The following is a 25,523-nucleotide window of genomic DNA, read 5'->3' on the forward strand; positions in this document are numbered from 1 at the left end:
AATGTGCACAGTAACCGGAGGCACTCTATGGAAACTGGTCGGTGGAACGAAATGGACATGTGGTGCTCAATCTGTAAGCGTCACTGTCCTTACGCAGGGAGCAGCGTGATAGGCAGAGTGACGCCTTCATCCCACAGCCGATAGCAGTCAGTCGCTAGGCGAAGCCGAGGCCCGCCCATCTCTGTGCGTGCGCACCGGCCTTCCTCGAGCCCCGCCCCCGTCCTTGTGGGGTTACCGCCTCCGCTCAGGTAGGGGTGGCATGCGAGGGAGGGGCGTCGGTGAGGGCGGGACCGGAGGGCCAGCATGGGGCCTTGGGGCTCCCCGACTTCCGACTGCGGAGGTTGTCCCTGTGACTGCCCTTCCGGGATGGCGACAGTTCCAGGGGCCAGGGACAGCGGTCGTGGACGCCGCGCCCTCGTGGCTGCAGAGCTCGGTTACCGCGGCTCTCCTGCTCCTGTCCCCAGGACTCGCAGTTCCCAGCCTGGAGTCGGGTGTCCCGGGTGGCTTGAGGACACAGGGTGCAGCCCGTCCTGACAGGCCCAGCCTGGGCCGCCAAAGCAAGGGGCCTCCCGAGGCGACGTTCGGCTCCCTAGCGCCCACTCCATCTGCTCCAGCGGCCTCGCAGCCGATCCGAAAGCTGCGGTGCCTACAGCCCCGCGGGACCGAAGCCTGACTGATGTCGAGGGTAATAGGGACCCAGAGGCAGCTCCGAGGGCTCTTACCCAGACCGGAACCATTAGCTCGCCTTCTACATGTCACTGTGGAGTGAACTGAGGGGTTTGCTTCCCCCCGCCAAAATTCTGCAACTATTACAGCTAGCTAGCTAGCTCCCTCTTATCTGCTGCTGTGCTTTGCACATTTCAGTGACCCAGGCGAGCCGCAGTGGGAAAATGAAATGGGAAATTCCAGAAATAAACCATCATTAATAGGCTGTAAGAACCTTATTATGGTGTATTGTTGTAATTTCTTACCGGGCCACATTTATATATTTAAGTTTTATCATTATGTATAAGGGAAGTGTATTCATTGTTCATGTATGAGGGGTTCATGGAATGGTTCCCGCGATAAGGGATCCGCTACCTATTAGGGAAGTTATACCCCAGTGTGTACTAGGCACTGGGGCAGTCAGCTCTAGAAGGCTCGGAAGTGGGGTTTTTAGGGTATTGATCGGAAGAGACTGAGCATAAAACCAGTCTAGCGCCTTCCATGATGCCTGGCAACCCGGAAACCTCACTGAACCTGAGTGAATGAGAAAGTTCATTGACTAAGGGAGTAGGGCTATACTGAGCTCAGCTCTCTCTGCTCATCCTACCCCTGCCTCCCCTGGGCTCAGGCAGACAAAAGTAATTAGGCTGAGCCTTTAATCACAGCTGATTTCACAGGCAAGAAGCTGTGGAAAAGGAGGGAAAGGCAGAAGTCCTGGGGACAGGCTTGCCTCCCTCTGGGACCCCCCTCCTCCTCTCCGTTTGGCTCTCAGTAATCTACTGTTTTCTTGTCCCTCTCAGGACACAGGGTTCCCTAGTTGTTGCCCCAGGCTTAATGATTGTCCAGAAGGCGGCTATAAAGAGCCTGGGTGGAGGAGGGAGCAGAAAAACACAGCTCAGCAGATCTGGGCGTTAAGAGAGCAGCAAGCAGGAGCCGTCAAGAGGCTGTGATCAGAAGCACCGTGACTTGGCCTGCAGGGCCTGCTTTTTCAGCCATGGCAGCCCAAGGCTACGGCTATTACCGCGCTGTCATCTTCGCAGCCATGTTTGGGGGCTACAGCCTGTACTACTTCAACCGCAAAACCTTCTCCTTCGTCATGCCATCTCTAGTGGAAGAGATTGCTCTGGACAAGGACGATTTGGGTGAGTCTTGGAGGGGTAGAGTAGTGGGCCGTGGCATACACTGTTTGGAGTGTGGTGTGTATAGCATGAAGTGTGTGCATGGAAGTCAGTCAAGCATGTACCAAGTACAAAGGCTGAGCTCCTTGTGTGTGGTGTGGGTGAAGGACTGGGGCTCGTTGCTTATCTGGTGTGTATGCCTGTGACCCTCATGTACCGGGGAGGCGCAATGTAGGGGGACTCTGAGCCTGGGGGTACATGCTGTACCTGCAGGTTAGTGAGCACTACAAAGGTAGCATCCGTGATTTGAACAGCCTGCTATGCTACCTCCAGGAGGAGTAAGATCTTTCACTAGACCCCTTTCCTCCACGGTCAGACATGGTAGGGCAATAGCACTTCTTGAGGCCTTTGGTTTGGCATTGGGGTGAGGTGGGAAATGCAAATGCTAGGGAGGAACACATCACCCTCCTAGTTTGGACAGTTGCAGATAGAATTACCCAAGAGGTGGAGAAGTCCCAAGTCAGCCTACATGGTTCAGCAGGCAAAGTGTCCGACATATAGCACGGGTCCTTCTGTTCCTCTGGGAAGGAACCTGTTTTACCCTGCCAAGCACCTGTACACACCTGATCCCTTGCCTTCCTCCACCCGTCCTGTGCCTCTGCCCTGCCCCTAACACCTCAGGTGTCCTGCTCCCTGCTCTCCTTCGCTGCAGGGCTCATCACCAGCAGCCAGTCCGCAGCCTATGCCATCAGCAAGTTTGTGAGTGGGGTGCTGTCTGATCAGATGAGTGCTCGCTGGCTCTTCTCCTCTGGGCTGCTCCTGGTCGGTCTGGTCAACGTCGTCTTCTCTTGGAGCTCCACAGTACCAGTCTTTGCTGCTCTCTGGTTTCTTAATGGCCTGGCACAGGGGCTGGGCTGGCCCCCTTGTGGGAAGATCCTGAGGAAGGTAAGTGCATCTGCCAAACCTGTCTGTGGCAGAGGGTACCTAGACAGGGTTTCTCTGTGTAGCCTTGGCTGTCCTGGAACTTGCTTTGTAGATCCGCCTGCCTCTGCCTTCCAAGTGCTGGGATTAAAGGCGTGTGCCACCACTGTCCAGCTGGGAGCACCCCTTCTTACACACCCCTTTCACCCCTAACCCATAGCAGGTTTCTTAGGAGGTCTCTGCCAGCTCCTGCTGCTTGTCAGGATATTTTAGGAGCTTGAGAGTGGGGGGATCGGGTGGCAGATGAGGGTATTGGCTCTGCCAAGTAGAAGCACTCTTTCCCTCATCCCTGTAATGTGAGTCTCTAGGTCTGCTGCACTTGAGCTGTTCCCTCAATGTAGACGTAGACCAGGCTCCTATTCTGCCCCCTTCTGTCTCTCAGTGGTTTGAGCCATCCCAGTTTGGCACTTGGTGGGCCGTGTTGTCAACCAGCATGAACCTGGCCGGAGGTTTGGGACCTATCTTGGCAACAATCCTTGCCCAGAGCTACAGCTGGCGCAGCACACTGGCTATGTCTGGGGCACTGTGTGTGGCTGTCTCCTTCCTCTGCCTGCTGCTCATCCACAATGAACCAGCTGATGTTGGACTCCGAAATCTGGACCCTACTCCCTCCAAGGGCAAAAAGGGTGAGCATCTAGCAAGCTGACTCCTAAGGCACCTTCATTCACCTTTTACTTGGCACAATTTTGTTAGGACTAGCCTAAGCCTTGCCCTGTGTTTGTCAATAGATGGAGGCAAAGGAATGGGTGGGGAAGTAAAGTTCTGTCCTTGAAAGGCAGAGCCAGGCTTCTCTGGCAGCACAGACCTCTCTGTTCTGGATAACACCTTACGTTCAAGAGGTTTGAGTGCTTTGTCTATCCGTACCAATATTCAGTTTCTCTTTCATTGCTAGGCTTTTGCAGCAAGGTAGAGGAGAGAAGAGCAGGGGTTTGAGGGTTACCCTTCATCAGTCCTGGTTGTGCCCACAGACTCTAGCCTTGCCGCTGGTAACCAATGGTTGTGGTAGTGTTCCAGTGGGGGACAGGCCAGCAGGAGCAGAGCCCAAATCCTATTTCTTCTCTGCCTACATCCAGCTTCATCAAAGGAGGAGAGCACCCTACAGGATCTGCTGCTGTCCCCCTATCTGTGGGTGCTGTCCACTGGCTACCTTGTAGTTTTTGGAGTAAAGACCTGCTGTACAGACTGGGGCCAGTTCTTCCTCATCCAGGAGAGAGGGCAGTCCGCCCTAGTGGGTAAGATGAGGGTTTGAACAGGGAAGGGTGTGAAAAACAGGAGCTAATGCAGACAGGATATCTAGGCTCTGCTTTCATTTATTCAGATTCCTTCCCTGAGGCTGGGCACCCTTGGAGATATCTCTGTATCTTGGGATAAGCCGTTGTGGGATATCCTCAGTGAGGAAATGTTTCCTTCTTTTTCCTCCCATCTCCCTACAATTTTCCATGCAGGTAGTTCCTACATGAGCGCCCTGGAGGTTGGAGGCCTTGTGGGCAGCATTGCAGCTGGCTATCTGTCAGACCGGGCCATGGCCAAGGTGAGTTGCAGGAAAGACTATTAAGGAAGAGAGGCTTTTCGTCTTCCTTGCATGGCTGGGCTACCTAATGGAGAGATGGGAGTCCTGGCATGTGGGCTGGTTGGCACCAGCTGTGTGAGACAGGAGTGATTCCAGGCTTCTCCTGTCTGCTTGAGATGTGGAGAAAAGACCGGTGGGATAAGTTTTAACTGGTGGCAAAGGGAACCAGACTCTCTCAGTAGGCTTCTTCTCTACCCCAAGGAAACTAGTGGGGGGCAGTGGACTAGGTGCAGCTCCCTAGCACGTGTCCCGTGCCTGCCCCAAGGTGGAGGAAGGGATGTTGTGGAATTTGGCCTCAGATCATGGAGCAGCTCCTAGGGCCTCCCAGAGCTGTCTCGGGCCAAGAACTGTGACAGATTGCCAAAGACCTGTCAGCAATAGCCCTGTGTCAGAGTCCATGGGTGGCGGTGTTTCGCCTTGCACGGAGAGCCTGATACGGCTGGCACTGTGTCCGTAGGCAGGGCTGTCTGTGTATGGGAACCCTCGTCATGGCCTGTTGCTGTTCATGATGGCTGGCATGGCAGCATCCATGTTCCTCTTCCGGGTAACGGTGACCAGTGACTCACCCAAGGTAAATATTAAGAGCCTGGCAGGCTGCAAGGTACGAGGAGAGAAAGCAGGACGCTCTTCCCCGGCCAGCTCCTTCTCCCTTTGCAGCTTATACCTTACTCTCTCTCTCTGGTACTTCCCCTCCACTCTGGGCCTGGTTTTCTTCTCTTTCCTCTGCTCTCTAGGATGCTGCTTTCTGGACTTCTGCTCTCCATCCTCTGGCTGAGCTCACAGGCTTTACGGAGCACGAGGTGCCTTAAAGATATCTCTGGTTTTTCTCCTGGTCTGTCTTATTTTTGTTTTCCCTGTCTTGCCCCTAACTCACCATGCTTGAACCAATTCTTAAATAGCCAGCATCCAACTCAGAGAGATGACTCTTAACTCCCCTAACCCTGTCCACCTAGGCCCTTGGGGCTGGCTCACTGCCATCTCTGTCATCAGCTGTACTGGGAGTGGGGTGAGGATGGCTAAGGACTATGGCTTGACTAAGGGCTAAGTACATTTTTCTCCTTAAGCAATTGTGGGCAATAATTCTCAATGCTAGCTCTCCCTGCCCTGGCAGATCTGGATCCTGGTGTTGGGAGCTGTGTTTGGTTTCTCTTCTTATGGTCCCATTGCCTTGTTTGGAGTCATAGCCAATGAGAGTGCACCTCCCAACTTGTGTGGCACCTCTCATGCTGTTGTGGGCCTCATGGCGAATGGTAAGTAGTACTTTCTGGAATAGCTGCCTCCTGGCATTGCCTTGCTCAGGCCTGCTAGAGGTAGAACTGCCTACCTACTTTAGCTTCACATGGGACTTATTCTTATCTCTCCCCAACAGTGGGCGGATTTCTGGCTGGGTTGCCCTTCAGTACCATTGCCAAGCACTATAGCTGGAGCACCGCCTTCTGGGTGGCAGAAGTGATTTGTATAGCCAGCACAGTTGTCTTCTTCTTGCTTCGGAATATCCGCACCAAGATGGGCCGCGTACCCAAGAAGGCAGAGTGAAGAGAGTACTCACTATGGAGCATCCCCAACCTCAGCCTCCCTGGCAGGGCATAGAAAGGGAGAAGCTGCTCTAGTTAGCATGGAACCTTCGCCTTTCTGTGTCCACACTGTCTCCTTGGACCTCCATGGTGCTACAAGTTATCAGTGGCTAATGAGATCCTAGCTCCCATTCTATGCTCTATTTAAATGTTTGTTTTTAGACTCCAGCTTCTATTTCTACCTTCTAGCAGACAGAGAAACTCCTGCATTCAGATGTCTCCTATACCCTTCTTCCTCTCCTAGGTCCTGTCCTGTCCCCATCTCCTAGTGAGGTAAATCTGTTTCTGCAGCTGCAGAACAGTAATGCCTGTGCTTTCTGGTGTACCCCAAGGCTTCTTGGCAGGGGACAAAGTTATTGCCAATACCTCAGTCTCAAGGGAAGAGAGGAAGCCACCATTCTCATCAATACCCTGGGACAAAAGGGGGGAATATAGTGGGCAAGCCGACTTGTTATAGATTTAATAAAACTAGATTTGATACTAAACAGTTAGTGGCTCATCCTTTCAAAGGGAGACATAAGCTGGACACAGCTTTCCTTGGGAAAGTATTCTTATCAGTTTCTGCTCTTTCCGCCCCCAAAGGGAAAGACTTTTCTCTGGAGTGAGACAGGAGAAGAATAAGTGGAGCCTTTTAAGTACAAGCCCAGCATCACCTGGACACTGTATACTCTGGGGTTGCAGGCAGGTTAAATAACTTAACGGAGGGAAGTCAGAAAGCATGGATCCAAATCCAGCGCGGGCCATCAGTGACTGGCTTGAGGACTTTGAAGCACAGCTATTCTGTACTTTGCTAAATTCTGACTGTAGTAGTTTGTACATCCTAGGGTTAGAGTGCATACTGAGATAAAACTTAGCTTGAATCTAAGTGCTAACAAGTACTCCATCATCCACCAGCACACTTCAGGCTCTCGGGAAATCAGTTCTAGGACTCCATCCAGGGCTCAGGAATCAAACTACTATGTCAGCTAATGAACATCAATTTATTTTGTTTTCTGCTAGGAGATAGGACCTCACCTTTGCAGAATGCCCTTACCATTTCTGCCTTCCCCTCCCATGCCTTTCTCCCAAACCATACATACGCTAGGACAACAAACACTAGAACAAAGGAATGTTTATTAAAGCACTGCTAAGCCAGCATCCTCCATAAATAAATCTGTACAGAGTAGGGCGTAGGACTGTGATATATACAGAAGGGCAGGGAACAAGGCATTCTAGCCCAGGAGCTGTCCCTATCACCGGGCTCAGTGTTCTCCCACTTTCAAGTATATTAACAAGGCTACTGCAATAGGATCCTCACTGGAGTGGAAACAGCAAAGCCCTTCTGCAGCATGTCTCAGAATTTAGGGCGTTCATTCCAGGTTCAGCCTATGACCCAGGTCCAAAAGTGCCAGCCTTCTCTGCCACCTCTAGAGCTAGCTTCAGGTTTTGATCAAACAGCTCACATCTAGGCCAAACCCAGAAGACAAAAAATTGTGAGGTGTCAGACCCCGCCACAAAGGGTAGAGGGAGAATTAGTAGAAACTACTGAAGAACACAAAGCACAAGGAAACCCCGTGTTCTCAAGATAAATAAAGCTGGCAACTGTTGGCCTTACCTAAAGGCAATACTTGGTCACACTTGGGAGACCACGTAAAGCTTTGACAGTATCTGAGGAATGGGACTACCTACCTGATAGGCATTTCCAAGGAGTAGAATGGATTCTTGAGGGCAAAGTCTGAGTAAATCTCATAAATTTTTCGGAGAAGAGAATCTATTCCAGCTTGCCTAGGATCTGCCAGGACCACAAACTTGATCCCTGGAGAAAAGCAGGTCCGGTTACCCAAGAACAGAGAATGCAGCAAACGTCATCCTACGTTTTGTGCAGCCCTTTCATTTCGTAAGACCCATAAACCCATTTTTATTTTGTCCTATTGCTACATCAAGCAGCTAACACAGGAGGCTAGGGATGAAGTGACTTCACTGTCACCAGGTGACCGAATGCCCAGACTTGGGATCTAAATGCCATTTTTTAGTCTTGGAATCTCTCAGCAGAAACAAGACAGGCAGAAGACAAAACTCTGGCAGTTCAGTTATCTGCAACAAGGAGTGAAGCAATGAGAAGCAGAATTGAAAGGCCATCTCCATTTGGCTTTCAAATTTTATTTGGAACAACACATCTTCCAAAATGTGTGAAGCCTAACTGACGTGGATTTTATCCAAACTCAGATAACCAGGGTTGAGCATACTGGGTGACAAACAAAATCAGCCTCTGATTAAATATTGGTTTTGGATTCCCAAGACAAATGGATGTATTTGCACAATTGTCCCTGGAAACCTGACACCATCCCTGCCCTTATTTACCAGAGCTTTCTCTGGTCAATCCCTTGGTCCAATCTGCCCCAACCATCCCTATAGGTGCCTACCTGTCAGTGTTTGGAAGCAGTGCAGTTTGAATGTGTCTGTCTCTAGCATCTCGATGCCTGAACTTCCCTGTTCCGGAGACAGCTGGGAGCCAATGGCAAATAGCCTGTACGCGAGGGAGGTAAAGTTGGCAATGTACCAGGTGAGGTGAGGGAAAAATGCTCCTGAAGCTGAGGAGTTCACTACAGCCCAGGACAGACAGGAGAAAGAGTGTGAACTACCCAGCAGCAGTGTTCCCCTCAGATTTATTTAATTTTTATTTATTCTTTTATTTATGGTCTCAAGTCTGGTCACTCAGTCACCTGATGACAATGAAGTCAGTTCATTTCTACGCCTCCTCTATAGGCCGCTTTATGTAGCAGAAAGGACAAAGTAAAAATGGCTTACAGGAGTGTGTGAGGTTTTTGTATGTACGTGTGTATACCACGTGTGTGCCAGGTACCCACGGAGGCCAGAAGGTGGCATCAAATCCCTTGGAACTGGAGTTGCGGTTGTAAGCTATCATATGGATGTTGGTTCTCGACAAGAGCATCAAGCAGTCATCTCTCCAGTCCCGATATGAGACATCTTACACTAAAAATGTTAGCTAAAGCCAACACGCTAGGGAACACATGCATATCTTCTTAGTTCATGACTATGCCTAAGCCGACACACCTCACACGGCAGGTAGTCACAGGAAGACTTTGAATGTCTACTTAATTCAATTACCGAGCCGAGCAGTGCTGGCGCACACCTTTATTCCCTACACTTGGGTGGCAGAGGTAGGCTGATCTCTGTGCATTGGGGGCCAGCCTGGTCTACAGAGCAAGTTCCAGGCCAGCCAGAGTTACACAGAGAAACCATATCTCAAAAAATAAAAAAAAAAAATTCAACTCCCTTATGTTAAAGAAGCTAGGGCTAAGATTAGGAGGTGAGAAGCTGAGTTAAAACTACTTCAAACCTGGATATGTTCTATCAGTTATTTCTTCATGACACCAGAATTGAGCCACTTAAGAGGTACAAAATGATTGTCAGTACAAAGAAAACACGTTAGGCATCCTAGAAAAAGCTGCTGGGGAGTAAAAGTTTAAGGGGGACGGGGAGAGGACTTACGAGTGGAACATGGAAGCCAGCATGAGCTTTTCGTTAGAGGTAAGGCGGGGCCGACCGAATCGAATGGACACGGGGTAGTTCGCAGAGTTACCCAGATACTCCAGCACTTCTTTCCCGTCGGCCGTGTACTTGCCATTCACGTCCATGCCATTGATGGCCAGCACGGCATGGCCCACTGCAGAAGAGACCAAGGATCAGAGGCGCTCCGATCCACGCCCCCTTTCAGCCCGCCCAATCCTGCACCCGCCCACCAGCCCACTTCCGCAGAGCCGGCCCCGCCCTCGAGCCGAGCCCAGCCCACCCCGGATGCCGTCTCGCTGGCCGAAGGCGACCAGGACTCGCTCGTCGTGCAGTTTCAGGAGCAGGTCCAACGGGTAACTGAAAGTTTTCTCGGCTTCAGCCCGTGGCGAGTAGCTGTCCCACTGGTAAATCAGGCCGCCGGCTTTGTTAACCACGTACACACTGAAAATCGCCATCTCTGCGCTACCGCTGAGGCGCTACCATCCGGCCTCTTCCGGACCTTCCAGCCCCGGAACTGGCGTCAAAGCCCCGCCTTTGCTCTCCTCCCATCTGCCTGAAGCGCACGCGCAGACCAAGCCGCCATAGTTCGAAGAAACGAATTTCTGGGCATTGGTCTACTGTGTCTCTGAGTCGGAGAAGAACGTTAGTGTCTGTCCGGTGACCCTCAGCACAGCCCCGCATTCACAACCAGCGCCTGGGGGCGTGGCCTGCAGGCTGAAAGCCACGCCTCCCATCCCCATCTCGCAGGAGGGTGAGGCGGAGTTTGCGTAAACTTGGCCCCACCTCTTGCCCCGGAAGTACTTTCGCGTGGCTGAGGTTTCTGGGACTGTTGGCGAGCCGGGCTTCCTTTTTTCCCGACATCTTAGGGAGGCTGCAGTGGTCGTCGCCACTCTCCGAACTTCATCATGGTGAGGCTCGCGGGTGTTGGGCGGCGGGGTTCAGGGGGCCGAGCGGTGCTGCGGGGCGGTGAAGGCGACGCTACACGGAGCGCTTTGGGATCTGCGTGGCTGCGTCTCAAGGCTGCTGCGGGCATTGCGTCCATGTGCTCCGGCGCCGCAGCCATGGGTCGGGGAGATGCAGCCGTCGGGGCGACTGGGGCCGCGCTATGACCAGCCCGCACTCTCGCTTTCTTCCCCTAGCCGCCCAAGGATGACAAGAAGAAGAAAGATGCCGGAAAGTCGGCCAAAAAAGACAAAGACCCAGTAAATAAGTCCGGTGGCAAGGCCAAAAAGAAGGTACGGGGTAGCCATTTGTAATAGAGGAGGATTCTGGGGGGACCTTTCATGAACCTGTACTGTGGGGTTTTTTTTTCTTTAGATCGTGAATTTCTAGAAACGTAAAACATATTGTTGACTTTGCGCCTCTCTACTGATTCTTGTCCTTATTTCAAGAATTTGGTGGTGGCCGGGCGATGGTGGCGCACGCCTTTAATCCCAGCACTCGGGAGGCAGAGGCAGGCGGATCTCTGTGAGTTCGAGACCAGCCTGGTCTACAGAGCTAGTTCCAGGACAGGTTCCAAAGCCACAGAGAAACCCTGCCTCGAAAAACCAAAAAAAAAAAAAAAAAAGAATTTGGTGGTATATATTCCCTTAAAACAGTGGTTCTCAACTATCTTTTTTTTTTTTTTTGGTTTTTCGAGACAGGGTTTCTCTGTGGCTTTAGAGCCTGTCCTGGAACTAGCTCTGTAGACCAGGCTGGTCTCGAACTCACAGAGATCCGCCTGCCTCTGCCTCCCGAGTGCTGAGATTAAAGGCGTGCGCCACCATCGCCCGGCGGTTCTCAACTATCTTAATGCTGAGGCGTTTAATACAGTTTCTGATGACCCCAGCCATAAAATTATTTCCGCTACTACCTCGTAACTGCTGCTTTTAGCTTTTCGAGACGGTTTTCTCTGTGTAGACCAGGCTAGGCTACCTCTACCTCCTGAGTGCTGGTATCAATCCTGGCGTGATTTTGCTGCTGAATAAAATGTAAGTTTCTGATAGGTGACCCGTAGGTTGAGAACCACGGCGAACATTGTGTAAAGCCACAGCATTTGCACAGCTGCTGTCGGGACTGTTAGCAGTCTCTGACGCTGTGACTTAGTGTGAAGTCTTTACCTGATATGATATGATAACCAGGGGGTTTCTCACAGTTGGGATATTTGGGAAAGAATGATTCTGCCGGGATTGCTGACTAGTGTTCTCTTGTTTTTCTTATGAGCAGAAGTGGTCCAAAGGCAAAGTTCGGGACAAGCTCAACAATCTAGTCCTGTTTGACAAGGCTACATACGACAAACTCTGTAAGGAAGTGCCCAACTATAAACTTATTACTCCAGCCGTGGTCTCTGAGAGACTGAAGATTCGCGGTTCCTTGGCCAGGGCAGCTCTTCAGGAGCTCCTTAGTAAAGGTAAAAGATGATGTGCTTTGTTTGGGGGACTAGGTTGTCTTGTTAGTGATCTGTTTCTGCCGCCTAAGTGCTGGGATCAAAGATGTGTGTCACCGCCGTCTAGCTTACTGCTGGTGTAATATGGTTATTGACATGGTCTTGAATTCCTGACCTTTTCTGCTTCTCGGGTACTGGGATTAAAGGCAAATACCACTGTGCCCTATTAGGGAAACCGTGTCACTGTAGCCCAGGAAAATTATTCTCCTGCCTCAGTTGTTTTGGTTACAGTCATTTTTACTAAATACACTGATGGGGCTGGGTGCTGGAATAGAAGTGCGTGTCCTACAGAGAGACCCTTGTGCAATGACTCTTAGTTTGTAATCCCAACATTTAATGGTAAGACCAGAGAATCAGCCAAGAGCTCTCAGGCCAGTTAACCTCTTAGGGGAGATCCTGCCTCAACAGAGTGGAAGAAAAGTGACTTCTCAACACATTAGCATTCTGATACCGCCACTCACACACACTTAGTCCATAGTAATGGGGGGGGGGGGCGCAGACAGGGTTTCTCTGTAGCTTTGGAGCCTGCCCTAGAACTTGGTCTGTAGGCCAGACTGGCCTTGAACTCACACAGACCCACCTTTGTCACACCCAAGTGTTGGGATTAAAGGTGTGCCCTCACACACAAAGTAAATCTTAAAAGTAGCTACACTGATTCATGCTTGTGACCTCAGCTCATTGAAGGTTGAAAGGATCCTAATTTCCAGGCCCGCATAGGCTACGGAATAAGACCCTCTTTCAATCACCACTCTAAGAACTTAGGGTCTAATAAAAGTCATGTCCTTGGTGCTGGAGAGATGAGTCAAAGCACTCTGTAAGAGCATCAGGTGGCCTTCTAAGATCATCAGGCACACATGTGCCATACATTCATGCAAAGTCCTTCAAACACAAAAAAGTTAAGATCTTACCCTTTCTCCTCAGGGCTTATCAAGCTGGTTTCAAAGCACAGAGCCCAAGTAATTTACACCAGAAACACAAAGGGTGGAGATGCCCCAGCTGCTGGTGAAGATGCATGAACAGGTGAGAGAACCAAAGGGCTCTTGGCATTGAAATACTGCGTGGTCCCTCTGAGATACTAATTCTGACTTTATCTCTCTTTATCCTTTTGCAGGTTCAATCAGCTGTACTTTTGGAAAAATAAAGCTTTATTAAATCAAATCAATGGGTGCTCTGTTTCCTAAGAAATACAACTGGAGAGGATTTGGCTTTTGAAGTAGTAGTTGGAATGGGTTTGTTGGCTCTGAGGTCATAGGATTATCAGGCTAGGGCTCTTCAGCTTTTTCCCTTGTGTGATTGCTTGTTTCTCGTTGCGGCTTCAGTTTTGAATTGATGCCTGAAAGGAAATGAAGACTTAGCAAAATTAATAGAAAACATAGGAGGTAGCTGATTAGAGTATGGACACATACCTGGACTGCCAACGGCGTCCATTATTCCAGACTCTGCCAAAAGAGGGCAGCCAGCCTGCACTGGTATCGGAATTGTGGTCAAAGTTGGCCCCAACTCGTTCTGGGGGGAGTTTCTTCAGTTTTTGTTTCTCTTCTGCAAATAGGAAATATGGTGACCTGACTACTTGAGTAGTTTTGTCTCCGAAAGCTAAGTCGCTGGTTCCCTTGACACATGCCACTATACTGCAACCAGCTCAGAAAAGTGGCATTGAGTGTGAAGCTAGCTTGCTTACTTTCTTTAAGGAATTCTTCATAGGAAGGTCCTATTGGTAGGTTTCCAGAGCTGTGTTCCTCCTCTTGGATCATCCATGGAGGTGTGGCACCTACAACAAGCAAAGCCCTTTACTATGTGATGCGGCCCAGCCAGTGGTGCTCAAAATTAAAAATCTGAGGTTTCTGGAGCTTGAGAGCTGGTGGCACACACCTTAAGTCCCAGCAGAGGGAGGCCTATCTCTTGAGTTTGAGGCCAGCCTGGTCTACAGAGTGAGTTCTCGGGCTCCAAAGCCACACAGAGAAACACTGTCTAGGGGGGAAAAGAAGGCAGCATTGGCACTTTGGGGAAGGCAGAGGCAGTGGAGGATGTAGACCGGACATTTACAAGTGTATGCTGAGCTCTCAAGGTGGTATGTTACACTCCCACAAGATTGCAGGAAGTGCCACCTCACCTAATAGCCAAGCACTGGGTGTAGTTTCTTTAAACATTGTTTTGGTTGGCTTTTTATTCCTTTTGGAGTTGGTTTCTCTGTGTACTTCAAGCTGGCTTCAAAATCAAGGCCTTCCTGCCTTCAGCCTCCTAAGTGCTGGAGTTAAAGGTTCCTCTGTGGCTGTTAGTCTTGCTGCCTTGAGATCCCAGCACTGGGGAGGCAGCAGGAGTTCCAGGACAGGCTCCAAAGCTATAAAGAAACCTTGTCCGGGGCTACAGAGATAGCTCAGTGGTTAAGAGCATTGCCTGCTCTTCCAAAGGTCCTGAGTTCAATAATAAATATTTCAAAAAAAAAAAACTGTCCAGAAAAAAGTCACTGAAACAAGCTTGGTTCCAGCTAGCGTGACTGGCTGGTCAGTAAACTCACAGGATCCACCTGTCTCCATCTAATGGTGCTAGGATCATACCTGGCTTTTTGTATAGGTGCTGGGGATTGGAAGCTGTGTCCTGCTGTACAGCAAGTACTCTTAAAAATAAGCTATTTGCTCAATTCTAAGGCTTTATTTATAAAGAAAATAGCAAACAGGTCAGATAAGGTATATTTGTCTAATTCTAGCACTTCAAAAATTTTGGTAGGGACTGCACAGTGGTTAAGAACACCATTTTTGCTGCTCTTCCAGAGGTCATGAGTTGAATTCCCAGCAACCACATAGTGGCTCACAACCATCTGTAATGAGGTCTGGTGCCCTCTTCTGGCATCCAGGCAAAACACTATACATAATTAAATCTTAAAAAATTTGTGCCGGGCGGTGGTGGCGCACGTCTTTAATCCCAGCACTCGGGAGGCAGAGGCAGGCGGATCTCTGTGAGTTCGAGACCAGCCTGGTCTACAGAGCTAGTTCCAGGACAGGCTCCAAAACCACAGAGAAACCCTGTCTCGAAAAACCAAAAAAAAAAAAAAAAAAAAAAAAAAATTTGTGGCAGGAGCTCAAGGATTAACCTGTATCAAAACAGCTGGGCATGGTGATGCACACCTTCAACCTCAGCACTTAGGAGGCAGAAACAGGTGGATATCTTGAATTCCAAGCTATCCCCATTCATAGTTACAAATTGAGACCCAGTCTCAACAACAACCAAAAATCAAAACAAAGCACCCAAAATTGTCTTGCAGACATAGAAACATTGCTCAGAAACTTACCTGAGTGGATGTTACCAATGCCAGGTATATCCTGTGGTGAAAATAAGATACCAGATAAATCATGAGATACAATACTCAAAGCTGGAGACAGCAAACTTTAAGGAACACAACTGACACTGCTAGTTCTGAAGAACTCCAGTCACTGAACCGTCCCAAGGTGGGACTGAGGTAGGCAGGTAAAATTGCTCAACAAAGTTACACAGCAATTTGAGACACAGAAAGGAGTGCTAGGATTCAATGGCAGGGTGGTGGGGCATAATTTTAGATGGCCTGTTGGAGTACCCAAGTGTGGATACCCTGTATCAAGAGTAGATATTACCCTGAAAGGTTGCAATAGCGTCTAGGAACACTACCACAGAAGGATGTAGTAAGGGAAAACCAGCAGGAAGAGAAGATGGTTAGAATAGGTAGAAAAGCCAAGACAGCCGTCTTGGGAACTGAGGGGTCAATGACCCCTTCCGGTTTGCTTGTCCATTGTACCTGATGGCCAATGAATGTTAGCTGCTGTCCAGTCTCCATCCAGTCAAGCTCTGGAACACGCTGCAGGTCCACGTGGGATACCTGCTGTGAGCTGGAGGCTACATGGCTGAAAGACAGGGGAGCCAGGCTGGCAGATGAGGTCCTTGAGCAATGAGGACAGCAAAGATTAGATCTGTTCCCATTTTCCAGCATCCAACAAAAGAGGAGCCCTGACAACGTACCCGTTGGTTGCTTTCCAGTTTCCAGGTGCCGAAGAGCCCTCTTCTGGATCTGGCTCTGCCTGAGGCTGAGTTTGATTCAGGAAAAATAAATGTGTCTAAGGTGCTTAACAGCCTCCCTGGGCCATGAGCCCGCACTCCAGACCCCAGAATATTATGGAGGATACTGCCCATTTTACCAACTCCCAGCCCTGCCCACGTCTCCATTGAGGGGCCCTGCCCCCACAGAGAAGGTAATTGAGGCATATCGACTTGTGACCCATTAGCTCTCTGAGAAGAGTTGACAGCTGGAATGCTGGACCAGGGTAAGCCAGGCATCAGTGGATTTGGATACTGCTCTGGGTCCGCCGAGGGAAACAAACCTCTAAGACAGATCGGACCACTTCCTGCCGACTCTGCTCTACTTCCCGGATCTGAGCTGCCATCTGTGGGAGAGAGAATGCTTAGGGTGGTTCCGGATCATGGGGAGAGCGCCTCTGCAGACGCCTTTCTTCCTACCTCTTTAATTGCCGCATCCTCTTTCTCCTCATAGGAGTCCAAGGCCTTCAGCATGGATTTCTTAAACCTAAAAATGAAGGAATTATAAAAATACCGGAAAGGGCCAGGTGGTGGTGCCACACACCTTTAATCCTAGCACTTGGGAGGCAGATCTCTGAGTTCAAGGCCAGCCTGGTCTACAGAGTGAATTTCAAGACAGCCAGGACTATTACACAGAGAAACCATGTCTCAGACAAAAACAAAAACAAAACAAACTGTAAAGAGATAAATTAGCCTAGAACTCCAGCCCCACTGTTTTAAAGAACACTTCAGTAGACAGTTTTTAATTCTGAGGGGAAAAAACTGAGACAGTCTGATTGTGTAGCTTAACCTAGCACAGAACTCCCACCTCAGCCATCTGTGTGCTGAGATTACAGGGATGAGCCATCAAAGTCTGTAATTTTGAAAATTTGCAACTCACAAAAACAAAACTGGTCAAATGAGCCCCTGGGTACACTGGTGACGCTGTCATGACAGCTCCACTATGCACCGTAGGTGTTCTGCCTGAAGGCCAGAAGAGGGCGCCAGATCTCATTACAGATGGTTGGGGACCACCATGTGGGTGCTGGGAGCTGAACTCAGGACCTCTGGAAGAGCAGCCCATGCTCTTAACCTCTTAACCATCTCTTCAGCCCCTATTATTTATTTGTTTGTTTGTTTATTTATTTATTTTGATTTTCAGAGATAGGGTTTCTCTGTGTAGCCCTGGTTGTCCTGGAACTCACTCTGTAGACCAGGCTGGCCTCAAACTCAGAGATCCACCTGCCCCTGCCTCCTGAGTGCTGGGATTAAAGGTATGCGCCACCACTGCCTGGCACACTTTTTAATTTTTATGTATTTGAGTGTTCTACCTACATACATGTCTGTACACCACATGCATGTCTAGTTTCCTCAGAGACCAAAAGAGGGTATTGGATCCCTTGGAGCTGGTTGAGTTGCACAACTAGTGGGTGCTGAAAACTGAACTCCCGCTCTGCAAGAGTAGCAAGTTCTCTAACTGCTGAGCCATCATCCCCAGGCCCTGCAGTGAGATACAGGCTGACAGCTTCTGATAGAAAACTACACTGCTCATCTCCCATTGTTTACTGGAAGGTACATGAACTGCCACTCTTTTTTTTTTTTTTTTTTTTTTTTGGTTTTTCGAGACAGGGTTTCTCTGTGGCTTTGGAGCCTGTCCTGGAACTAGCTCTTGTAGACCAGGTTGGTCTCGAACTCACAAAGATCCGCCTGCCTCTGCCTCCCGAGTGCTGGGATTAAAGGCGTGCGCCACCACCGCCCAGCTGAACTGCCACTCTTGATCACTCAGCCTTTGTATCTAAACAATTCATGGAATATTTTCCTATTTAAATCCCTCCACTTTTTACATATAACTTCCTTCGGCCACAGTGAAAACTCATCCCCAACAACACATCTGTATTTGTTTTATATTACAATACTTAAAAAGTGGGGCTGGGGGCTGGAGAGAGATGGGTCAGTAGTTAAGAACACTGGCTGCTCTTACAAAGGGCCCAGGTTCAATTCTCAGCACCCACACGCAGCTCACAACTGCCTGTTACTTCAATTCCAGGGGATCTGATACCTTTACATCAATGCACATAAAATAAAGTTAAATTAATCTTTTTTAAAAGTGGGGCTGAAGAGATGCCTCGGTGGTTAAGAGCACAGGCTGCTCTTCTACAGAACTCAGGTGTGATTCCCAGCACCAACACAGTGTTTCAGGGAGACTGTAACTCCAGTTATAGGGGATGTAATGCCCTCTTCTAGCGTTAGAGGGCATCAGGCACACACATGATAAACAGACAGATGTGCTAGTAAAACCCATACACATAATTTGTTCGTTCATTTGTTTTTCGAGACAGGGTTTCTCAGTAGCTAAGGAGCCAGGCCTGGAACTTGCTCTGTAGGCCAGGCTGGCCTCGAACTCACAGAGATCTTTCCAGGCCTGCCTCTGCCTCCCGAGTGCTGGGAACACAGGTGTGTGCCACCACCTGACACACATTATCTTTTTTTAAAAATAACTCTTATTTTTCTTGTTAATACTTTTTTTTAAAGATTTAATTATTATGTATACAGTGTTTTGTCTACATGTGTGCCTGCAGGCCAGAAGAGGGCACCAGATCTTACTACAGATGGTTGTGAGCCACCATGTGGTTGCTGGGAATTGAACGCAGGACTTCTGGAATAGCAGGCAGTGCTCCTAACCGCTGAGCCATCTCTCCAGTCCCCATTATCTTTTTTAAAGCATATAGTACTCTACTACTTTACCAGTAGACTTGCTTAGTTCTCAGCATTCATGCTGGGCAGCTTAGCTGGCAACCACCTGTAACTCCAGGCCCAGGGGATTTGATACTTCTGCCTCCCTAAGCAGTGGTGCTCAAGTGCACACACCCAACAGACCAGACACACCTATACACACAAACACAAAATAATAATTTTTTTTTATATTTTTTTTATTTATGATGTATACAATATTCTGTCTGTATGTCTGCAGGCCAGAAGAAGGCACCAGACCCCATTACAGATGGTTGTGAGCCACCATGTGGTTGCTGGGAATTGAACTCAGGACCTTTGGAAGAGCAGGCAATGCTCTTAACCACTGAGCCATCTCTCCAGCCCCAAAATAATAATTTTTGAGACAGAATTTCTCTCTGTAGCCTTGGTTGTCCTGGAATTTGCTCTATAGACCAGGCTGGCCTCAAACTCAGAGATCTGCCTGCCTCTGCCCTCCCGAGTGCTGGGATTAAAGGCGTGCACCACCATTGCCCGGCTTGCACAAACCATTCTTGCGCACAACCCAAGTTCAGTTTCCAACACACACACATGTGGGGCTGCTCACAACTGCCTATAACTAAAGTTCCAGGAAACCATTTCCTCTGCCTCCAAGGACACCTGCATTCACACGTCCTCCCTCCCCTCCCCTCGACATTATCAAAAATAAAGGCTGGAGAGATGGCTTAGAGGTTAAGAGCACTTGATGCTCTTGGAGCCTGGTTTGGGTTTTTAGTACCTATGTGGTGGCTCACCACTGTGTAACTCCAGTTCTAGGGCATCTAACATCGTCTTCTGGTCTCTGTGGGCACTGCATGTTCATAGCATACATACATACAATACAGGTCAGACACTCCTACACATGAAAGTAAGTCTTAACTAATACCATCATGAAAAAGTAGAGGCAAGAAGATCTTAAATTGAAGCCAGCATGTATTATATAGTGAGATCCTGTCTTAAAACAAGCCAGGCTATGCAATTCTCCTGTCTTAGCCTTCTTGGTGGGGATTACTGGTTTCCCATAAGCTGCATTTGTATCCTCTTTTACAGCTTTTTTTAAAAAATATTTATTTATTATGTATAATTTATTTATTTATTTATTATGTATACAATATTCTGTCTGTATGCCTGAAGGCCAGAAGAGGGCGCCAGACCTCTTTACAGATGATTGTGAGCCACCATGTGGTTGCTGGGAATTGAACTCAGGACCTTTGGAAGAGCAGGCAATGCTCTTAACTACTGAGCCATCTCTCCAGCCCCCCAGCTTTTTTTTTTTTAACTTAGAAGAGTAAGTCAAACATGGTGACATATGCCTTTAGTCCCAGCACTTGGCAGATCTCTGTGAGTTCAAGGCCAGCCTGATCTACAGAGTGAGTTCCAGGACTACATGAAGAAACACTGTCTCCTAAAAGAAAAAGGAAGGAAGGAAGGAAGGAAGGAAAAGAAAGGGAAGAATGTACTCATCATTGCCCTCAATAAGTTTCTATGTATCTTCATTCACTATCCAACGATCCTATGCAGGAGGCTGGAGAGATGGCTCAGAGGTTGGAAGCACTAGCTGCTCTTCAGAGACCTAGGTTTAAAGAAACACACAGCAGCTTACAACCATCTGTGATTCCAGTTCCAGAGGACCAGATGCCCTCTTCTAGCCTCTGAGGCAGCCATCCTCTCGTCTCAGCCTTCCAAACAGCAGGGAGGCTGGGCCTAAAGCACCATACCCAGACATCACATCTTCTGTTTGTGCACATTCAATGCAGAACTTGGCGGCGGGGGGCGGGGGGGGGGAGCGCATACTAACAAAAAGTGCTATGAAAACACTAGATAACAATGAAGTCGCTGCTGGACTTCCCAAACTTTTACTTACTTTGGGTGTGTTGAGAGAGACCCTCCTGATGCATTGGGTATTGGAACTAGGAATGTGCACTAACAGAGTTGAGTCTGAACTTCCCAAATGTGTCCTTGTTTTGAGACAAGGTCTCATTCTATAGCCCAGGCTGGCTTTGAACTCTCAAGAATCCACTCTCAGTTTCCCTAGTCCTGGATACAGACGCTCCTTTGAAGCTTTCCACTTCGAAGCAGTTTCTGTGCCTGACAAACACCTGGAGTGTTCACTTTGCTACTTCATCTCTTACACCAGGTGACTTACCGGGCATACTCCTGGGGGGAGATCAGAAACTTCTCTTTCATCTGAGCGTTGGCCTTGTTCTCCCACCAGAATTTGTTGGTGGCTTTCTTATGCTCTGGGCTGAGAACGGAGAGGAAGAGTAATCTTAGCAAGGCAGTAAGATAGTAAAATAGTACAGGCTATCAGAGCACTAGGTAAGTAATGCAGACTGGCATCTGGGCTGCTTCTTTGGAGAGGTAGACAAAAGAACATTATTTATTACCAACCTCTTCAAGATCTCAATCTCGGGATTCCTTTCCTCCAATAGAGTAAGATGGAGGGAGGGAGGGAAGCGGCTTTTCTAACAAGACGGCGGTAGTGGATGCTAAGAGCCCCTAAGCTGCAAGCTTGGCAAGGTAATTCAATCTACCCCAATTAAGTCACAAAAGCGACCTTCCTCTCCTCAGTTCCAACTTTCCCTCCCACCGTGTAGACATTTCTGCGTGTGTACGGGGGAGGCGGGTGTTCCCCAGATGTCACCTGGCCAGATGTTCCAGCAGACCCCCGTGCAGCACTGTCAGGTTTCCGTGGCTCAGGTGTTTTCGCACTTCGCGGCCACAGCAAGGACACCAACAGCACCGATCGTGCTCGGGGACATAGCGCTCTATCTGGGCGGCACGGACGGCCTTGCGGGCGGCTTCCACCTGCAGGGACACAAGCCAGCTAGGACCCTGAAACCACAGCTGCGGGCCCGCGAGCCCGGCCCGCATTCCTGGCCTCCTCCAGCCTCGCTTCCGCACCTGCGGTAAAAGCCGCTCCAGAGCCCCCTTCAACTGCCGCTGGTGCTTGCGGCTGTAGACGTGTCCGCGACCACAGAAGAAAGTTTGGCGACACAGAGGACATCTCTGCGGTGGCGCCATCGACCCAGGACCCGCTATCACCTCCACCACCAGCCGGTTTGTCACCACCCACTGACCCCTGACCTTCCCGGGGCGGGACGGGGCGGGGCGAACCCGGGAGCTCTGGGCTCCCTCTAGAGGTCGTAGGCGATACTGCAACTCGTTCTGCGGCTGCGCAGACTATTCACTACCTCGCCCCTCTCACGTGCGCGCAGAAAACCGAGCCGAATCAGTGGCGTCCTAGATGTCCTGGGGCTTGTGAAAGAACTCCGGGACAGGAACCACTTCAGTTAGGACTTCGGACTATCACAGGGCGCACACTGTGTCCCCGAGCTTTGTGTTAACGACCCTACTGAGGTTGACGATTTGTAGTTTCGCATTATTGTTATTTTATACGTGAGAAAGATGTGACTGGGAAGAATGAGGACCTCTGAGGAAGGCTGCAGAGGTGTTAGCTTCGGAGTCAGCATCAGCATCCAGTTTCCCTGAATTCTGCCGGAGAACACTTGATCCGAGTGATTGTGATCTAGTTACAGCCCTTCCACAGGAGTGTTGATTTTCTGGTGGTAATTACTTCTTAATCTTTAAAAGTGCCCCGAAGGGCCTGGAGAGATGGTTAAGAGCATTGCCTGCTCTTCCAAAGGTCCTGAGTTCAATTCCCAGCAACCACATGGTGGCTCACAACCATCTGTAATGGGTCTGGTGCCCTCTTCCGGCCTGCAGACATAGACACAGACAGAATATTGTATGCATAATAAATAAATAAATATTTAAAAAATAAATAAAAGTGCTCCGAAGTAGAACAGTCTTTGTAAGCCACCCAGCATTGGCTTGGTAGTCTAATTCCTTGATCTCTAATGCTTAAAGTGAATCCTTCGCTAACAACCTCGCAACAATTCTCGTATGTCGGGGTTCTTACTCAGCAGGTAAGAGCACCAACTGCTCTTCTAGAAGACTCTGGTTATATTCCCAGCACCCACATGGCAGCTCACATCCGTCTGTAACTCCAGTCCAGGACACCCTCACACAGACGTATATGCAGGCAAACACCAACGAACATCAAATAAAAATAAATTTAAAAGGTGGGAAAAAAAATTCGAGTATGTCATATGCCACCCTAGGAACGTGTTTCCTCGTTTTTCTAAAGCTGCTCAAAGTAGTCTGCACAGTCTGCCCGATTACTATGAGCTTCCTGGAGCTCTGCAGTCTGGTTTGTGAAAGTATTTGCCTGCTAGTCGCCACCACCACGTGTACCTTTCCCACTTGAACTAGGTTTGTGAAACAGACTGTAACCCCCCCACCCAACATTACTCTAGATTGAAAAAGCTGTTTCTAGTCCCCTGGAGAAGCAGGCAGTCAAGCTCCGCCTTACAGGGGGTAAAAAAAAAAACAACCGTAAGCTTGCCCCAAGATAAAGCCACAGAATCCCACCAATCCCTGAGCTTCCCCGAAGATCGGGCCACCAATGAAAGCACACACACACACACAAAGATAAAGCCACAGAATCCCACCAATCCCTGAGCTTCCCCGAAGATCGGGCCACCAATGAAAGCACACACACACACACACACACACACACACACACACACACACACACACACCACCCCCATACAAAGCCGGCCTCCTGCTCAGGGCTCCGCCTTCTCACGCAGCAGGGGCAGCCGCCATCTTGTATCCCTTCCCAATGAACCTCTTGTGTGAGGTTTGTTGTGCAGAGTGACTTTGTGGTATTCCTTGGCTCCCGACTGCCAGATTACTTTTCCCTTCAGAGCTGCAACACTTGCACTGGTGAAATCTTTCCCCTTCCTGTAACACCTAACAGTGACCTATCTCCCAGGGAATGAAACCACCAAGCTAAAGCCAGAAAGCACACTCTCTTTAACTCAGTCCCACAGCCACTCTGCAACGAACTGTCTTATCCACCGGACGCCTGAGTGGTTTAAAACCAGCCTCCATTTGTATTCACACAGCATATCTCCTTCACATCCTTTTTTTTGTTTTGTTTTGTTTTTTTATTTTTCGAGACAGGGTTTCTCTGTGTAATAGTCCTGGCTGTCCTGGAACTCACGGAGATCCACCTGCCTCTGCCTCCCGAGTGCTGGGATTAAAGGTGTGTGCCACCACCACCTGGCTTTCACATTCTTTCTTTTCTTGCTTGGAGTCAGATAAATTTTGTTTTGTTTTGTGTTTATTTTTTAAAACAGGACCTGGTAGCATAGCTCAGTCTTGCTGGGTTGTTGAGAATGACCTTCAATTCCTGACCATCCTGCCTCCACTCAAATGCTGGAATTGCAGCTGAACATCACTTGTCCACCAACTATGTAAGATCTGACTGGTTTCCAAGTATTTGGTTTCTTTTTGCTTCATTTACCCTCTGCAGTCACCCTTAGGAAGTCTCGAAAACAATTTTCCGCATTAGTTTAGTAGCTGAGGATTAAATTGCCCTCAGAATAAGCCCCAGCCTCCCCTGCACTTCATTCAGAGCTCCTTACCAAGTGATTCCCAACTCCCTTGGCTCGTCCCCTTCCGCCCACTGGCCTCCACCTTTCTTCCAGGCAATATATTCACTAGTCCGGTTGCTCCGGTGCACTTCAGCGTCTCTCATCTCTGTCCCCCAGTTTCCTGTGTCTGGAACTGACTTCCTTCCATTTCCATGTCCTCTATTCTCTCCATCCTGGAAGGCTCTGAAGTCTGAGCTGCAGTGTGATTGCAGTGAAGTGGCCGTATGTGGCACACAGCAAGCTCCCACATGTTTACTGAACGAATGCCAACCATTTTGTGACCCTTCCATAGTTGTGTCTATGAATTCATTCACTTATGGTTCCGGGAATGGAATCAGGGTCCTCACATAAACTATGCCAGTACCTACCACTGAGATAACTTCACCAACCCCAGAATTATTTTTTTCTCTCCATTTCTCTCAGCAGGCTGTGCAGTGTGCTCCAGGTTCCCAGATTTGTGATCTGTCGCCAATGCTGAGGTGATACTGATGTCCGAGTCATTTCTACTCCTGTAAGTGACCCTTCACCCTTGCCATGCATGGTGGCACATGCTTTAAATCCCATTCAGGAGGCAGAGAGAAGCAGGTGAATCTCTGTGAGTTCAAGGCCAGCCTGGTCTACAGAGTGAGTTCCAGGACAGCTAGAGCTACATAGAGAAACCCTTTCTTGAAAAACAAAACAAAACAACAACAACGAATAAAATAAATAAAATAAAACCAAAATAATCCTTCACCCATATTCCTGTAAGTAACCCCTATAAAACTCTGGTTCACCAAGCTGGACTTGGATGGTATCTGCGCTTTGATCTGTTGTGGGCTCCCTATCTTAAGATGAGTGTGCTGTGTCTCCCCAGGAAGTCTTATCACACTCACTAACCCCTTTAAGACAACCAGCAGGGATGGCCTCGAATTCAGTGATCTCTTCCCTCAGCTTCTTCCTAGAATTACAGACATGTCTAGTTTCTCTCTCTCTCTCTCCTAAAAGTATTTATTGATTTTTAGGCATGAGAGTGTTTTGTCTCTACGCGTAGATGGTTTACCACGTGTCCACCAGTGCCCTCAGAGGCCAGAAAAAGACATTGGATCCTCTGGAACTGGAGTTACAGAGGGTTGTGAGTCATCAAGAGGGTTCTGAGAACTGAACCTGGGTCTTCTACCAGGGCAGCAAGTGTGCTTAACCACTGAACCATCAGTCCAGCTTGAGTGTGTTCTCTCTCTCTGTCTCTGTCTCTCCCCTTCCCCTTTCACCCAGATCTTGCTTTGTAACCGGAGCTGGCCTCTTAATCCAGGATCCTCCTGCTTCAGCCTTTGAATGCTGGAATTGTGTTAGCTGTCAGGTCAGCTT

The 25,523-nt window shown here is 49.1% G+C and overlaps 4 protein-coding genes across 8 annotated transcripts; 2 read left to right on the forward strand and 2 right to left on the reverse strand.

The window, feature by feature from the left end:
* The first annotated feature begins 282 nt into the window (after positions 1–282).
* Positions 283–6,433, forward strand: Slc37a4 (solute carrier family 37 member 4). Of its 3 annotated transcripts, none has more exons than XM_041638640.1 (10): positions 283–932; positions 1,506–1,847; positions 2,536–2,768; positions 3,187–3,430; positions 3,878–4,036; positions 4,250–4,335; positions 4,832–4,945; positions 5,109–5,174; positions 5,486–5,624; positions 5,744–6,433. In XM_041638640.1, the coding sequence occupies exons 2-10, from the start codon at positions 1,700–1,702 to the stop codon at positions 5,908–5,910; spliced, it is 1,356 nt and encodes a 451-aa protein (XP_041494574.1). In that variant the 5' UTR covers positions 283–932; positions 1,506–1,699; the 3' UTR covers positions 5,911–6,433. The 3 variants fall into 3 exon arrangements, with proteins under 3 accessions (XP_041494574.1, XP_041494575.1, XP_041494576.1); XM_041638641.1 differs by having other exon boundaries at positions 283–685; XM_041638642.1 differs by lacking the exon at positions 5,109–5,174 and having other exon boundaries at positions 286–932.
* A 616-nt stretch (positions 6,434–7,049) lies between these two features.
* Positions 7,050–10,046, reverse strand: Trappc4 (trafficking protein particle complex subunit 4). Of its 2 annotated transcripts, XM_041638651.1 has the most exons (5): positions 9,742–10,046; positions 9,441–9,615; positions 8,351–8,454; positions 7,617–7,743; positions 7,050–7,392 (listed from the first exon to the last, which is right to left on the reverse strand). In XM_041638651.1, the coding sequence occupies exons 1-5, from the start codon at positions 9,914–9,916 to the stop codon at positions 7,314–7,316; spliced, it is 660 nt and encodes a 219-aa protein (XP_041494585.1). In that variant the 5' UTR covers positions 9,917–10,046; the 3' UTR covers positions 7,050–7,313. The 2 variants fall into 2 exon arrangements, with proteins under 2 accessions (XP_041494585.1, XP_041494586.1); XM_041638652.1 differs by lacking the exons at positions 8,351–8,454; positions 9,742–10,046 and having other exon boundaries at positions 9,441–9,576.
* A 99-nt stretch (positions 10,047–10,145) lies between these two features.
* Positions 10,146–13,044, forward strand: Rps25 (ribosomal protein S25). The gene is made up of 5 exons (XM_041638653.1): positions 10,146–10,369; positions 10,601–10,696; positions 11,667–11,850; positions 12,808–12,906; positions 12,998–13,044. The coding sequence occupies exons 1-4, from the start codon at positions 10,367–10,369 to the stop codon at positions 12,900–12,902; spliced, it is 378 nt and encodes a 125-aa protein (XP_041494587.1). The 5' UTR covers positions 10,146–10,366; the 3' UTR covers positions 12,903–12,906; positions 12,998–13,044.
* On the reverse strand, positions 12,977–21,739 carry Cenatac (centrosomal AT-AC splicing factor). Of its 2 annotated transcripts, none has more exons than XM_041638649.1 (11): positions 21,580–21,739; positions 21,320–21,483; positions 20,822–20,920; positions 16,369–16,435; positions 16,233–16,295; positions 15,874–15,938; positions 15,653–15,758; positions 15,173–15,203; positions 13,565–13,654; positions 13,293–13,425; positions 12,977–13,219 (listed from the first exon to the last, which is right to left on the reverse strand). In XM_041638649.1, the coding sequence occupies exons 1-11, from the start codon at positions 21,697–21,699 to the stop codon at positions 13,159–13,161; spliced, it is 999 nt and encodes a 332-aa protein (XP_041494583.1). In that variant the 5' UTR covers positions 21,700–21,739; the 3' UTR covers positions 12,977–13,158. The 2 variants fall into 2 exon arrangements, with proteins under 2 accessions (XP_041494583.1, XP_041494582.1); XM_041638648.1 differs by having other exon boundaries at positions 15,653–15,779.
* Positions 21,740–25,523: the final 3,784 nt, after the last annotated feature.

Source organism: Microtus oregoni, unplaced genomic scaffold (genome assembly GCF_018167655.1).
Source record: "Microtus oregoni isolate MIOR12 unplaced genomic scaffold, Mior012 000055F_ref0000237, whole genome shotgun sequence".
Lineage (NCBI taxonomy): Eukaryota > Metazoa > Chordata > Mammalia > Rodentia > Cricetidae > Microtus > Microtus oregoni.